At 42.2% G+C, this 15,382-nt stretch overlaps 1 protein-coding gene across 1 annotated transcript; it reads right to left on the reverse strand.

The window, feature by feature from the left end:
- Positions 1–347: 347 nt before the first annotated feature.
- On the reverse strand, positions 348–11,279 carry LOC129819465 (nucleoside diphosphate kinase A-like). Its single transcript, XM_055875803.1, has 5 exons — positions 11,171–11,279; positions 8,831–8,960; positions 4,970–5,071; positions 2,911–3,023; positions 348–786 (listed from the first exon to the last, which is right to left on the reverse strand). Exons 2-5 carry the CDS (start codon positions 8,954–8,956, stop codon positions 672–674), a joined length of 456 nt encoding a protein of 151 aa, XP_055731778.1. The 5' UTR covers positions 8,957–8,960; positions 11,171–11,279; the 3' UTR covers positions 348–671.
- Between the last annotated feature and the right edge of the window lie 4,103 nt (positions 11,280–15,382).

The raw sequence follows: 15,382 nt of genomic DNA on the forward strand, positions 1-15,382 counted from the left end.
GAGCCAGACCTGAGGATTGTGTGCGTGATGCTTCCAACCTTAGTGTCATCCCAGGTCACACCCGCTCCTCCACCATTAGGTCGACCGTTAGTTCAACTGAGCAAAGCAGCAGATCTACAGTTAATCCCAATCTGAGATTATGGAGCCGGCTAATCCCTCTTCATGTTGGCAGTGACGAGGCCTGCCTGCTAATGTTTGAAATGTCAATCTGGTCACAGCACTGAGGCACACAAGACATGGACGCACTACTAAACCGCCTATGTTCAAAGAAAAGTTCATGATTTAACGTACAATAACAATATAATCTATAGAAAATGATGTGTGTTATAATCAGCAACAAGGAAAAATAAGGGGTTGTGATTTTATTTATTTATTGGAAAGTTGAACAAATGACAATAAAAAACATTTTCACTATGACAACTATGTCCAGAGGAATGAATGGAATCAGCGATGGACCAATTACAAATGGGTACAGAAGATGAACAGGAAGTGGTGTGGTCCTCAGTGGCCAGGAAGAGATTTATATTCCCCCTTCTAATGCCCCCTTATATTCCCCCTTCCCTTCTTATGGATGGTAAACTGATCCTAGACCTGTGCCTGGGGGCAATTTGTAGCCTTTAGCTCCTCAGTAGAGCCAGCTGCTGGAGCAGCTAGTGTAACTGTACAGCTCCTCAGTAGAGCCAGCTGCTGGAGCAGCTAGTGTAACTGTACAGCTCCTCAGGTTTGAACCACAGCTTGATCTCTTTGTTAGCACTCTCTACGGAGTCACTGCCATGGATGATGTTCCTGAAACAATAAGGAAAGAACCATTATTATCGTTTAATGACATAAGGAAACAGATATTTATCTTTAGGGCCTATGGATAGAGTTTGAAAGTACTGTAGTTGTCAAAGCGATGTAAATAGCGTCTGATAGCTGATAACGCGGGAGAGCTTGTTCTGAAGGAAGCGCTGCAGAGTGATCACTAGCTGCTGGCACAGCCACTAAGTCATCAAATCTGATTTTTAAACCTAACCATAACCCCACAGGTCTAGGATCAGTGCCCTTGAAGCTCATCACTAAGCTAAGGACCCTTGGACTAAACACCTCCCTCTGCAACTGGATCCTGGACTTCCTGTCGGGACGCCCCCAGGTGGTAAGGGTAGGTAACAACATCAGCCACACTGATCCTCAAAACTGGAGCCCCTCAGGGTCCGTGCTCATTCCCCTCCAGCGCTCCCTGTTCACCCATGACTGCATGGCCAGGCACGACTCCAACACCATTATCAAGTTTGCCGACGACACAACAGTGGTAGGCCTGATCACAAACAATGATGAGACAGCCTATAGGGAGGAGGTCAGAGACCTGGCTGTGTGGTGCAAGGACAACATCCTCTCCCTCAACATGATCAAGACAAAGGAGATGATTGTGGACTACAGGAAAAGGAGGACCCCCATTCTCATTGACAGGGCTGTAGTGGAGCAGGTTGAGAGCTTCAAGTTCCTTGGTGTCCACATCACCAACAAACTATCATGGTCTAAACACACCAAGACAGTCGTGAAGAGGGCACGACAACACCTTTACCTCCACAGGAGACTGAAGAGATTTGGCATGGGTCCTCAGACCTTAACTACACTGCTAACCCTAATACCTAACCTTAACCACACTGCTAACCCTAATACCTAACCTTAACCACACTGCTAACCCTAATGCCTAACCTTAGCCACACTGCTAACCCTAATACCTAACCTTAACCACACTGCTAACCCTAATACCTAACCTTAACCACACTGCTAACCCTAATGCCTAACCTTAACCACACTGCTAACCCTAATGCCTAACCTTAACTACACTGCTAACCCTAATGCCTAACCTTAACTACACTGCTAACCCTAATGCCTAACCTTAACCACACTGCTAACCCTAATGCCTAACCTTAACCACACTGCTAACCCTAATGTCTAACCTAAACCACACTGCTAACCCTAATGTCTAACCTTAACCACACTGCTAACCCTAATGTCTAACCTTAACCACACTGCTAACCCTAATGTCTAACCTTAGCCACACTGCTAACCCTAATGTCTAACCTAAACCACACTGCTAACCCTAATGTCTAACCTTAACCACACTGCTAACCCTAATGTCTAACCTTAACCACACTGCTAACCCTAATGCCTAACCTTAACCACACTGCTAACCCTAATGCCTAACCTTAACCACACTGCTAACCCTAATGCCTAACCTTAACCACACTGCTAACCCTAATGCCTAACCTTAACCACACTGCTAACCCTAATGCCTAACCTTAACCACACTGCTAACCCTAATGCCTAACCTTACATTAAGACCAAAAAGCACATTTTTGTTTTCATTCATTTTTTACAATATAAAAATTTTGACCTTGCAGCCGGCCTATTTAAGGAGAAATGGCTAAATTCTGCCTCCAGGAGAAGACGCATGACAATAAGCGTCAACCTGCACGGATAACGCCACCGCCCTGCAGCACAAATACTACACCGCCCTGCAGCACAAATACTACACCGCCCTGCAGCACAAATACTACACCGCCCTGCAGCACAAATACTACACCGCCCTGCAGCACAAATACTACACCGCCCTGCAGCACAAATACTACACCGCCCTGCAGCACAAATACTACACCGCCCTGCAGCACAAATACTACACCCCCAGAATGGGTACGAATCGTGTCCCAGTCACCACTCTGCATCTCCCTCGCTCTCTCTGTCTAAATAAAAAGTGAAAATACCCCATAAAGTGTGTGTGTATATATATATAACGAGTATCGCGATACTGGTATGGACCTGGCCCTGATGATAACCCCATTATCCATCATAAGGTTGAGGCTTCATAGAATCGTTACATTATAGGATCATTGTGTTATGTCTCGTACTGCGATTGATTCTCACCTGCCCACTTGGATGCAGTAGTCTCCTCGGATGGTGCCGGGTTTGGAGTCTGCAGGGTTGGTCTCGCCCAGCATCACTCTGCCTGTCTTCACCACATTTAACCCTTCCCACACCTGCCACCACACACAAAGGGATAACACTTTATTAACCCAGTATTCTTTCTGATCTTCCATTTCTTTGCACAGCGGTCAAATACATTTCAAAATATAAGTACTAATCTTAACCCTCCTGCTGTGTTCCAGTCGAATTGGACCGATTTACAAGTTCTCTCTGAAAAATGTAGTTCATTTAATCTGATTGTCATAAGGTTCCATGACTTTGTCCACACAGGGCATCTGAACACACAAAATACAATAGGATGATTTTCATTACGTTTTGGGTGTTTTATATAACTTTTGAACACCTGTGGTGTTCCTGGTCAAAAATGACCGGTCACTAGAGATGAATGGGTGAGACTACAATTAGTGTATAAAACTGAGTTCAGCCACATGACCATTCATCAGATGGACACACTTCCTCTCCCAGACCCCCACATGCATTTGTGTTTGAGCACACACACACTCACACCTTCTTGGCTTCCATGGCAACCCCAACGGGAACCTTTCCCCAGTATATTCTTTCCCCCAGGGGAATCACACCTGTTGGCATTCTCACAAACAATCGCACCGTTGTTTCAATAATATATAGAACTATTCTCACAGCTCTGGTATAAAAAGCTTTTTTGAGGTTTTGCTCACAATTCATTCTGTGGCAGCACAATGACCAAACGATATACTGTATGTGAGGCTCTTGATCCTGTCTTTGATCATGACACTGGTGAGGAGGAGAGAGTCCTTGTTAAACTTTGACACAAAGTAGTCTGTGATAAATAGCACAATATGTTTCATCTGATTATTTGAAATAGTCAAAATAATCCATACACTATGCTTTTTCTACTCAAAAACGAGTTGTATGAGCTCAGGTCAATGAGGCCTGTAGGCCATAAATAGCAAATAGAAGTTCAAAATGTGTAATGTTCCTGTCACGTTCCTGACCTGTTTTCTGTTGTTTTGTATGTGTTTAGTTGGTCAGGGCGTGAGTTTGGGTGGGTAGTCTATGTTATGTGTTTTCTATGTTGGGTTAATGTGTGGCCTGGTATGGTTCTCAATTAGAGGCAGGTGTTTGACGTTTCCTCTGATTGAGAACCATATTAAGGTAGGAGGTTCTCACTGTTTGTTTGTGGGTGATTGTTCCTGTGTCTGTGTATACCACATGGGACTGTTTCGTTTGTTCGTTCGTTTTAGGTAGTCTGTTCCTGTTCGTGCGTTCTTCGTCTATATGTAAGTTCGTTTTGTTTCAGGTCTGTTGCCTTCGTTTATTGTTTTGTAGTTTGTTCTAGTGTTTTCGTGTTTCGTCTGTCATTTAAATAAATCGTTATGTATTCATCACCCGCTGCGCCTTGGTCCGTTCATTCACAACAAGACGAACGTTACAGTTCCCAATAACTTAAGTTGATAAAAAGATCTAACACAATTAGGTGATAATACTGTATATGTATTATTATGGATTTATAATCAGCTATAATGAGGAGGTCATTTTGGACCAGGAACACAATTAATTAACATGAAACAAACACAACAGGAGGGTTAATATGTTGACGCCTAGAGGATCAAAGTTATGATCTGACATCGGTACATATGGCGAATGTGTTCATGGTGAAATTTATGGTGCAGTTCCCTGTTACAGGAGGTATTAGGAACCACAGTTCCCTGTTACAGGAGGTATTAGGAACCACAGTTCCCTGTTACAGGAGGTATTAGGAACCACAGTTCCCTGTTACAGGAGGTATTAGGAACCACAGTTCCCTGTTACAGGAGGTATTAGGAACCACAGTTCCCTGTTACAGGAGGTATTAGGAACCACAGTTCCCTGTTACAGGAGGTATTAGGAACCACAGTTCCCTGTTACAGGAGGTATTAGGAACCACAGCATTACAATGTGTAGGCTTCTCTGTCTTCTTGTAGGAGAAACTAGATGCTTACATCATGTCAATGAACACAAGAAGGAAGGTTTGTCTTACCATAGCCACCACTGGGCCTGAGGTCATGTAGCTGACGAGACCAGGGAAGAAAGGTCTGTCCTTCAGGTCGGCATAGTGCTCCTTCAGCAGAGACTCTGGGGCCTGGGTTAGTCAGACACAACAGCCACAAGCGTCAATAACCCATCGTAACCATAGGGACACACACGAGGCATACCACGGCAAAATACAGTGGGCTATGTTGAGCATCAGTCGTAGAATCGACCGGCGCAAAGGATCCTGTAACAATCACGTCGACAACATTTATTTCATTTTTTGTGTGATTTAGCAGACGCTCTCCATACAACAAGGGTTTGGTAAAGCTACAGCCAATATCTGGAGAGCTCCAGTGTACAGAGTATCCAACACATTAGGAACCCCTTCCTAATATTGAGTTGCATCCCCTTTTGCCCTCAAAACTGCCTCAATTCATCAGGACATGGACTCTACAAGGTGTTGAAAGCGTTCCACAGGGATGTTGGCCCATGTTGACGCCAATGCTTCCCACAGTTGGGTCAAGTTGGCTGGATGTCCTTTGGGTAGTGGTCCATTCTTGATACACATGGAAAACTGTTACGCATGAATCATCCAGCAGCAATGCAGTTCTTGACACACTTAAACTGGTGTGCCTGGCACCTACTACCATACCCTGTTCAAAGGCACTGAAATATTTTGTCTTGCCCATTCACCCTCTGAATGGCACACATACACAATATATACCTCAATTGTCTCAAGGCTTAAAAATCCTTCTTTAACGTGTCTCCTCCCATTCATCTAAACTGATTGAAGTGGATTTAACAAGCAACATCAATAAGGGATAAAATCTTTCACCTGGAGTCACATGGTCGGTCTGTCATGGAAAGACTTCTTCATATTTTGTACATTCACAGGAAGTCACCAGAGCTTATAACTAGGAACCAGTTGACTGCATGCACTTAACCCTGAAATAGCCCACCGTAAACAGAGTGACTATTATGAGTGGGCCCTCCTGATCCCTGGGTTCGGGGGTCACAGGCAGCCTTCCTGGCCACAGACCAACACACAGAGGATCAGGAGACAACACTCAATGCTAATCACACGTGTGGATTAGAACAGTCAGCAAGATCCTCTGTACTGTACTGTACCCTACTGTACTCTACCCTACTGTACTCTACCCTACTGTACCCGAATTTACCCTACTGTACTCTACCCTAATGTACCCTACTGTACTCTACCCTAATGTACCCTACTGTACTCTACCCTAATGTACCCTACTGTACTCTACCCTAATGTACCCTACTGTACTCTACTGTACTCTACCCTAATGTACCCTACTGTACTCTACCCTAATGTACCCTACTGTACTCTACCCTAATGTACCCTACTGTACTCTACCCTAATGTACCCTACTGTACTCTACCCTAATGTACCCTACTGTACTCTACCCTAATGTACCCTACTGTACTCTACCCTAATGTACCCTACTGTACTCTACCCTAATGTACCCTACTGTACTCTACCCTAATGTACTCTACCCTAATGTACCCTACTGTACTCTACCCTACCCTAATGTACCCTACTGTACTCTACCCTACCCTAATGTACCCTACTGTACTCTACCCTACCCTAATGTACCCTACTGTACCCTACTGTACTCTACCCTACTCTACCCTAATGTACTCTACCCTACCCTACTGTACTCTACTCTACCCTACTGTACCCTACCCTACTGTACTCTACTCTACCCTACTGTACTCTACCCTACTCTACCCTACTGTATTCTACCCTACCGTAGCCTACTGTACAGCACCCTGCTGTAGCCTACTGTACAGCACCCTACAACACCCTACTGTACAGCACCCTACTGTACAGCACCCTGCTATAGCCTACTGTACAGCACTCTGCTATAGCCTACTGTACAGCACCCTGCTGTAGCCTACTGTACAGCACCCTGCTGTAGCCTACTGTACAGCACCCTGCTGTAGCCTACTGTACAGCACCCTGCTATAGCCTACTGTACAGCACCCTGCTGTAGCCTACTGTACAGCACCCTACTGTACAGCACCCTGCTGTAGCCTACTGTACAGCACCCTACAACACCCTACTGTAGCCTGCTGTGCCCATACTGCACTGTACCCTAATGTACAGCACCCTAATGTAGTCTACTGTACCCATAATGCACTGTACCCTACTGTACAGCACCCTACTGTAGCCTACTGTACCCATACTGCACTCAGTGGTGGTTGGTGTCTTTTAAGATGAGGCAGGACGACCATTTTTTTATGAGCAGGGCTTTAATTTTAAATACACCATATTCAATGTAACAATGATAGGTTCAGGCTACTACATGTTACTCAAATGTTCCCTATACCCACCATGAGGTTGCTACAACCTAGCCTATGAATGAAAGTTTACAACGTAGGTGCACACAGGTAGAGAGGAATTGGAGTAATCAAGGTGACAGACAATGACACATTCAATACCGCCTTGCACACTCTTGCCTGCTGATCTAGGGTGTAATCATTAGTCCAACAGTTTTAAATAAGAGAGTTTATAATGGACAGATTCAGGTATGTTTATCCAAGTGGAGGCTGCTGAGGGGAGGACGGCTCATAATAATGTCTAGAATGGAGTCAATGGAACGGTATCAACCATGTGAAAACAATGTTTTTGATACCATTTCATTTACTCCATTCCAGCCATTATTATGAGCCGTCCTCCCCTCACCAGCCTCCACTGGTTGATCCCCGTTTCGTTATGTTTGCTTCCGCTTGAGAAAGTTTTTCAACAGAATCAGTGGAATGAATACAGTCAGTTACACCAGCGGCCCCGGTGGCAATAAATTAATTAAACCAAAAGCTTACCTTGGAAGAGTTCCAGTGTTGGATAGCCATAAGCCAGCTAGCTAACATAGCATCCCTCTCTGAGCCAGGTGTTTGAGTAGGCTAAACTAGCTAGCTGCATTCGCTAGTTAAGTGAAAGAAAAATACAACGAAATATCTCTCGCTTCTCCTTCATTTTTGTTCAAAACTGTTCAACTATTTTCTTTCTCTCTCTTTGAGTGAGCTACTTAACACATTTCATGTACTGCAGTGCTAGCTAGCTGTAGCTTATGCTTTCAGTACTAGATTAATTCTCTGATCCTTTGATTGGGTGAACAACATGTCAGTTCACGCTTCAAGAGCTCAGATAGGTTGGAGGACATCCTCCGGAAGTTGTCATAATTACTGTGTAAGTCTATGGAAGGGGGTGAGAACCATGAGCCTCCTAGGCTTTGTATTGAAGTCAATGTACCCAGAGGAGGATGGAAGCTAGCTGTCCTCCGGCTACACCATGGTGCTTCCCTACAGAGTGCTGTTGAAGCTACTGTAGACCTTTATTGCAAAACAGTGTATTTTAATCAATTATCTGGTGACGTGAATATATTTTCTATAGTTACTCTAATGTACAAATGTACCCGACTTTACCCTAATGTACTCTACTGTATGTCCAATCATTGTGTATTGGCACAAGTTCTTGCTTAGTTGGTATTTTATTAGGATCCCCATTAGCTGTTGCAAAAGCAGAAGCTACTCTTCCTGGGGTCCACACAAAACATGAAATAATACAGAACATCAATAGAAAAGAACAGCACTGCAAATATATTTTTTTAAAGGCACACGTAGTCTACGTATCAATGCATACACACAAACTATAGTTGACTTTTGTCATGGTTCAAGATACGTGTTTTATTTAAAGAATATCTGTCAGATAGCTGATTTACATAACGGACAGGCCTGCCATTCAGTCCTAATTATTGGTTAATAATGTCCTGAAAGTAAAAAGGATTATATGGCTTACATTTGAAATAAAATAAAAGAGATTACAGTAAGTAGAATAACGTACCTGGATGAATTTCATCCCCACCATTTTGAAGCCCTTTAGCTCAAATCTCTTGATGATATCTCCGACAAGTCTCCTCTGAACTCCATCTGGCTTGACGGCAATGAAAGTCCGCTCCTCGTTTGACATGGCGCTATAAGGATAGAAGAACGTTACAGTAGAAAGAGACAGAGGTACACAGTGATGAGGAGAGAGAGAATAGAGAGAGAGGGGGGGTGGGGTTAAGAGAGAAAGAGGGGGTAGAGGAGAGAGAAAGAGGGGGTAGTGGAGAGAGAGACAGAGAGAAGAGAGAGTAAATAAACAAGCAAATTCCACTGAATATCAGTGCAGACAACGTTACTTACGTGCATTTGGCACATTGGGTTCTGAGTCGCGGTGCCGAGGCACTGGACCCCATCACGGGACAATCTCATGAATAGAGACACAGACACTGTGCACACCGGACTCCTATTGCAAGGTAACACCTCTAACTTTGCATTTGAAGTCTGACAACTGTCATGCTCTGTAAGGTCTTTAACTCGCTGCCAGAAGGTAATCTTCCATAATCACCTGCATCAAAATCAAGTTTGCGTGTGCCACTCAGTATGCACATAATCCTCTTTGCGTTTAAATAGCTACCTACTGGCTACGCCAAGAAGTAGCCACACTGTAATGGGAAAAAACCATTGATGTGCCCTTCAGCAAGGCACTTAACCCTAATTTGCTCCAGTGGTGCTGTAGGACTATGACTGACCTTGTAAAACAACACATTTCACTGCACCTATATGGCGTAAATGACAATGAACAAACAAATTTATACAGTCATTTGGGGTTTTATCAACATAAAAACACTGTGAAACATTTTACTGCATCATACTGTAAATGATGGTGCATTTTGGGAAAATGTTGTGGGTGGGGAAAGAATTGCTGAATTTCAAATGGTAATGTAATTCCACCCCACAGAATACAGTAGTGTACCGTATTTTTGGACAGCCGAAAACCTTTTGACCACTAGTGGGTGCAATGTATTGTTTTGAGGTGTGCCTTGTAAGAGGCTACATTTGTGCCAGCAGTTAGTGAGAATACGCTACCAATTTATCCCCTGTTGTTATAGTGCCTCATCAATTTAGGGGACAGATTGGAGTATCAGTCTTAAACTTTACTGGTTGAGCATTTTGCCATGTCCTTTTGGTCTGTTTTGCTCTGTAGTTGCTACCAGTTTGGAAGCCTTGGTTAAGGCTTATACAAGTGCAAGTGATATAAAACACCAAATATTAATTGATATTGTAATGAAACAGCAGAGATGTATGATATGATGTAATGTGTAAACACATTACTTAGGATTGGTGCAAGCAGGTTGGATGCTAAGTAATTAAAGTAAAATGCTGTGAAACATAAACTCTTCCCCTCAATGAATTTCCTTCCTTTATCCATTCATTAATTACAACTAGCTTTATTTATTTTTTAAACAATAGTTAAATAGTTATTTCTTAGGTATTGTATAGTGTGCCATTGCACAGTATTTGCTTTGTTACTGTTTTTAGATTAGGGTAGATGTAATGCAATATGAAATACAGTAACTTACTTGCCACTGAGCTGCCTGTAAATTACTGTCAAATTCACTCCCTCACCTTTACAGTGCAAGCCTATACAAGTGAGTGAACTGGAGTGCCAGAATATGCTATCCCTCACCTCGTCCCACCATCGCTAACGCCCAACGTGGTGCCATGAACCAGGAAGAGCAAGTATGCTACTTTCTGCGCACTCGCTCTATGACCTCAATATACACTACTGTAATCGGTATTAGAGCTCAATTAATGTTAAACACTTGTATAACACAACACAATGTGACATGTTTGCAAAATCCTACAAATGGAAGTTGCAACTAGTTCAAATGAGCGCAAGAGTCTTTCGACTAATGTATTTGTAGTTATGTGTCAGATCCCAGTAAGACTATGGCGTCGGCTAATGAGATCTTAATAAATCAAAGCATCAATACAACCTGATTCCTTCCAACACATTGTCTTACAACATTGCACAAATACAATATCATAAAAACATCAATGTATTCATATATTCTGTAGGATAATATCCCGAATGGCACCCATGTGCGTCTCCAGGTAAAACTATGTGGAAAATCATTCACCAAATTCATTCCCGCTAGATGACATATCGCCATTCGAGAGGGTAAAGGGTGAGAGCTACAACTAGCCTACGACATGTTTACCGCGATATTAAACGATGATATACACGGAATAGAAACTAATTAGGTCTGAAATATACCAGTTGAAGATATGGCATTTATTTTTAAGTTAAACTGGTCGCAAGAGGTAGCATATAGACTATGAAATCGTTTTACTATACCTTGATGACTGAGCCTCTCTTAACGACGGACAGTGAGCTATACGGGTTACTTCCGCTAATGCTGTGCTTTCAGTTATCCAAGGCAGATTGTACGAGTGTTTCTTGCTTTTATACATGGAGGCGGGGACTGCCATACTGGTTCAACGAAATACATGAGTTATAACGAATAAATATTTGTTTATCCGTGTTGTACTATCTCCCTCTTTATGTGGGTCGTAACAACCTAATGGGTATGGGGTGTATTGAGATTATATGAACATTATTAAAACAAGTAGCCTACTTTTAGGCGCGCAGTCTAAAAATTGTGACAACTGTGGCATGCTACTGTGAAGGATGGTTTTGTTCTCTTTTTAACAAAAATGTATGCCTTATAGAAATAGGACATGTTAATCACAAAACATAGCGTGACTGCAGAAAAACTGTTGTTAATCTAGGGTGTCGACTGTGCAAACCACAAGGTTGAGACAAGATGGACAAATGCTGAATAACAAGAAAACAGCAACTGAGGAATGTGTAGAAACCGACAACTCAGCTCAATCTTCACAAACACCATTCCAGACATCTGAATCCTGAGTGCTGTGGGGCTGGGACCAGTCTGGGCACCACCGATAGGCTAGCAAGTTTAACCACGCTAAGCCTCTACTGTGACAGGCCAACTCTAAAGTTGGAACTACCTCTGTCACAGTATAAAAGAAGATGTCTGTACTATTTCAGTCAGTTCTCTGCTTTACCCTGCGTGGTGTTACAGTGAACCGTATATACGAAAATTGCATTTACCATTTATCGCTTATGTTAAATAAAAATACTTAAAGTATATTCGGTGACTCAGAATCACATTTTATCCTGATACCAGATTCGATTGACGCAACCCTTTACACTACACGCTAAAAACAAATGCTTCTCTACTATAGTGGCTTGTAACCATAGCATAATCCTTTTTGGTGCTTTATGGAACCCTTTTTTCAAGGTTCTATGAATAACCATGCTCAAATGGAACCTGTATGGTGCTATAAAGAACCCTTTCCTAAAGTTCTATAAATACCCATTAAAAAAAGCTTCCTTAGCACCAAAAAAGGGTTCCACTATTGTTAAACCCTCTTTTTTTGCGCTATATAGAACCCTTTTAAAGTTTTTTTATAGAACCTTTATGGAGAATGGTTCTATAAAGAACCTTTCTAAATCTCAAAGGTTCTTTGTAGAAACGTACATAGTTTTTATTCTGGTTTAGTTGTTGTTAAAATTCCATAGGTTTTATTGTGTTATATTAACAAGTTAAATCAGGTGTGCAAGCTCTGAAACAGCTGGGTCCCTGAAGAGACAACTGAGAACTACTGACTTATTCAGCAGTTCTCAATTAGCACAAGGTCATACATGAGTCTTTCACAAGACACTATCACTGGCTGTAGTCATACATAATTATTAATAGCATAACACAACAGATTAGATAAACTGGAATGACACTCTCATTTACGGTTGCACAAAAAGAGCTGTGAACAAACTTTGACCCAAAATATTCAAATGAGTCGCCGCCCCTACATTTTAAGTCTAAATGGGATCCTTGGGGCCTTATCCCATTGAAGTTAAAATGTAATATGTTTAAGGTATGGGTTAATGTTAGGATTGGGTAAGGGTTATGGTTAAGGTTAGGGGAAGGATAGGGTTAGGGTTTAGGGTAGGGACATCCCAATGATCCCGGATAGCACTAACCTTTTAATAATCACTAAAAGAAGAAATAACCATTGAAGGGCTCAAAGGGTTCTTTGAGTCAGTATGGTTCCACATAGAACCATCACCCTTCCCAATAACCTTCGAGGAACCCTAATTGTTTGTGTGTCTCGTGCGAGCCATGGTGCATTTTGGCACCACTACCAGTAAAGGCCCCCTGATGTTGATATCTAATTAATTAATTAATTTAACAGGCTAAATGTTTGACTCAATCTTTATAATGTTTTTACAATAGATTACACAGGTCAACATACGGATTTGAGTCAAACATAATTGGGTGAAAATGTTGCATTAAATTAAAATGAATGTAAAAATGAAATTCTCAGTCAAGGAAAATAGGTAGTCTACAGACAGCAAGACTATGTGTACAAGGCAGACTTGTATTGACCTATGGGCTGTCCCCATAGGATAACTCTTTGAAGAAACCCTTTTTGGTTCCAGGTAGAACCCTTTTGAGTTCCATTTAGAACCCTTTACACAGAAGGTTCTATGTCGAACCAAAATCAGTTCTACCTGGAACCAAAAAGGGTTCTACCCGGAACAAAAAGGGTTATCCTATGGGGACAGCCATAGAAACCTTTTGGAACCCTTTTTTCCCAAGAGTGTAGGACCAGTTTAGCTATTTATATCATAATGAATAAGACTATATGGACAGATGGGAACCTGATCCTGGATCAGCATACCTACTCTGAGATGCTTTGTAGATACTGGCCTAGGTCACCAACCGGGCTGTCTCAGTCTGGCAGGATGCTAATGTCTCCATCTCAATAGTCTAATGTGGCATCCTCTCCTCATCTCCTCTCCTAAGTAAAAGTCCATTACAATGGTTTGAAAGAGCTGGACAGGTGAAACCAGGGAGGCCATTGTAGACTATTGAAATGGATCCCCGCTAGACATCCCATGCTGTCCTGTAAGGTAATGACCTCTCTGACTTCAGTCAGGTGATGGTGTGAATTTAATTACATTTATTTGGTTAAAAACATATACAGGAAGACGTACATTGTATTCCCAGGGGACAGCACTTAGCAGTATTAATTAAAACACTTGTTTCCAAAGGTGTTCCTCTTTGATAAAAAGTAGCCTACAACACTATTTTGATTTAAACAGACTCACCGCCTGAGAATGTATACCTTTAAACATATTACATGATGTTCATCACATGTTTATTACATTTTATAACATGTTTTTAATACAGTTTAGTTTCATATAAGGCTGTAATGCTGCATAAAATGGGTACCGCTTTTAATCTTATGGAAGTTAATCTTGTGGCATCTGACATTTCTCGCTACGGTGCAGAGACATTTAATCTATGAAGAGTTATGATGTCATTACATTTCTCATTGAATAACATTTCACTGATGGAAATCCTCATAAGCTGCCTCTTATGAAACAGTCTAATCACAGATTTGATGAGATCTACATCGAGATATAGGATCTACATTAATCTACACACATCTCTCCTTGTAACTTAATTCTGTGGAAATGGACTGAGAACTGTCGAGCAGCTCCCCTGAGGTTTTTTAGAATAAAAATATTAGATATCTCAATATTGACTCAAATCTCCCCCTTAGATGGAATCTACATTTAAACATTAAGTTTTCATCCCAGCTCTTGGCCTGTATCCAAGTCAGTGATCTAATGTCTACTAAGACCAGTCTCTCTCCCTCTCTGCAGGCTGGCTGACTGTTAAACAAGGAAGGCAGCTTCTGCAGACTGGAGTATTTATAGAGGAGCTCCCTGGTGATCAGTGTGATCATTAGACAGATAGAGGTGCTCCCTGGTGGTTAGTGTTATTATTAGACAGGCAGAGGAGCTCCCTGGTGGTTAGTGTTATTATTAGACAGGTAGAGGAGCTCCCTGGTGGTTAGTGTTATCATTAGACAGGTAGAGGAGCTCCCTGGTGGTTAGTGTTATTATTAGACAGGCAGAGGAGCTCCCTGGTGGTTAGTGTTATTATTAGACAGGTAGAGGATCTCCCTGGTAGTTAGTGTTATTATTAGACAAGTAGAAGAGCTCCCTGGTGGTTAGTGTTATTATTAGACAGGTAGAGGAGCTCCCTGGTGGTTAGTGTTTTCATTAGACAGGTAGAGGAGCTCCCTGGTGATTAGTCTGATCATTAGACAGATAGAGGAGCTCCCTTAGTGTGATCATTAGACAGGTAGAGGACCTCCCTGGTGGTTAGTGTTATTATTAGACAGGTAGAAGAGCTCCCTGGTGGTTAGTGTTAATATTAGACAGGTAGAGGAGCTCCCTTGGTGTTATCATTAGACAGATAGAGGAGCTCCCTGGTGGTTAGTGTGATCATTAGACAGGTAGAGGAGCTCCCTTAGTCTGATCATTAGACAGGTAGAGGAGCTCCCTGGTGGTTAGTGTTATTATTAGACAGGTAGAAGAGCTCCCTGGTGGTTAGTGTTATTATTAGACAGGTAGAGGAGCTCCCTGGTGGTTAGTGTTATTATTAGACAGGTAGTAGAGCTCCCTGGTGGT

Source organism: Salvelinus fontinalis, chromosome 1, assembly GCF_029448725.1.
Source record: "Salvelinus fontinalis isolate EN_2023a chromosome 1, ASM2944872v1, whole genome shotgun sequence".
Taxonomy (NCBI): domain Eukaryota; kingdom Metazoa; phylum Chordata; class Actinopteri; order Salmoniformes; family Salmonidae; genus Salvelinus; species Salvelinus fontinalis.

Excerpts from the sequence above, each read along its gene's own strand:
- LOC129819465 (XM_055875803.1), bottom strand. The coding sequence starts at position 8,956 with ATGTCAAACGAGGAGCGGACTTTCATTGCCGTCAAGCCAGATGGAGTT. Across the intron at positions 5,072-8,830 it reads TGGGGATGAAATTCATCCAG|GCCCCAGAGTCTCTGCTGAA; the intron begins GTACGTTATTCT and ends TGACTAACCCAG. Across the intron at positions 787-2,910 it reads TACTGCATCCAAGTGGGCAG|GAACATCATCCATGGCAGTG; the intron begins GTGAGAATCAAT and ends TTATTGTTTCAG.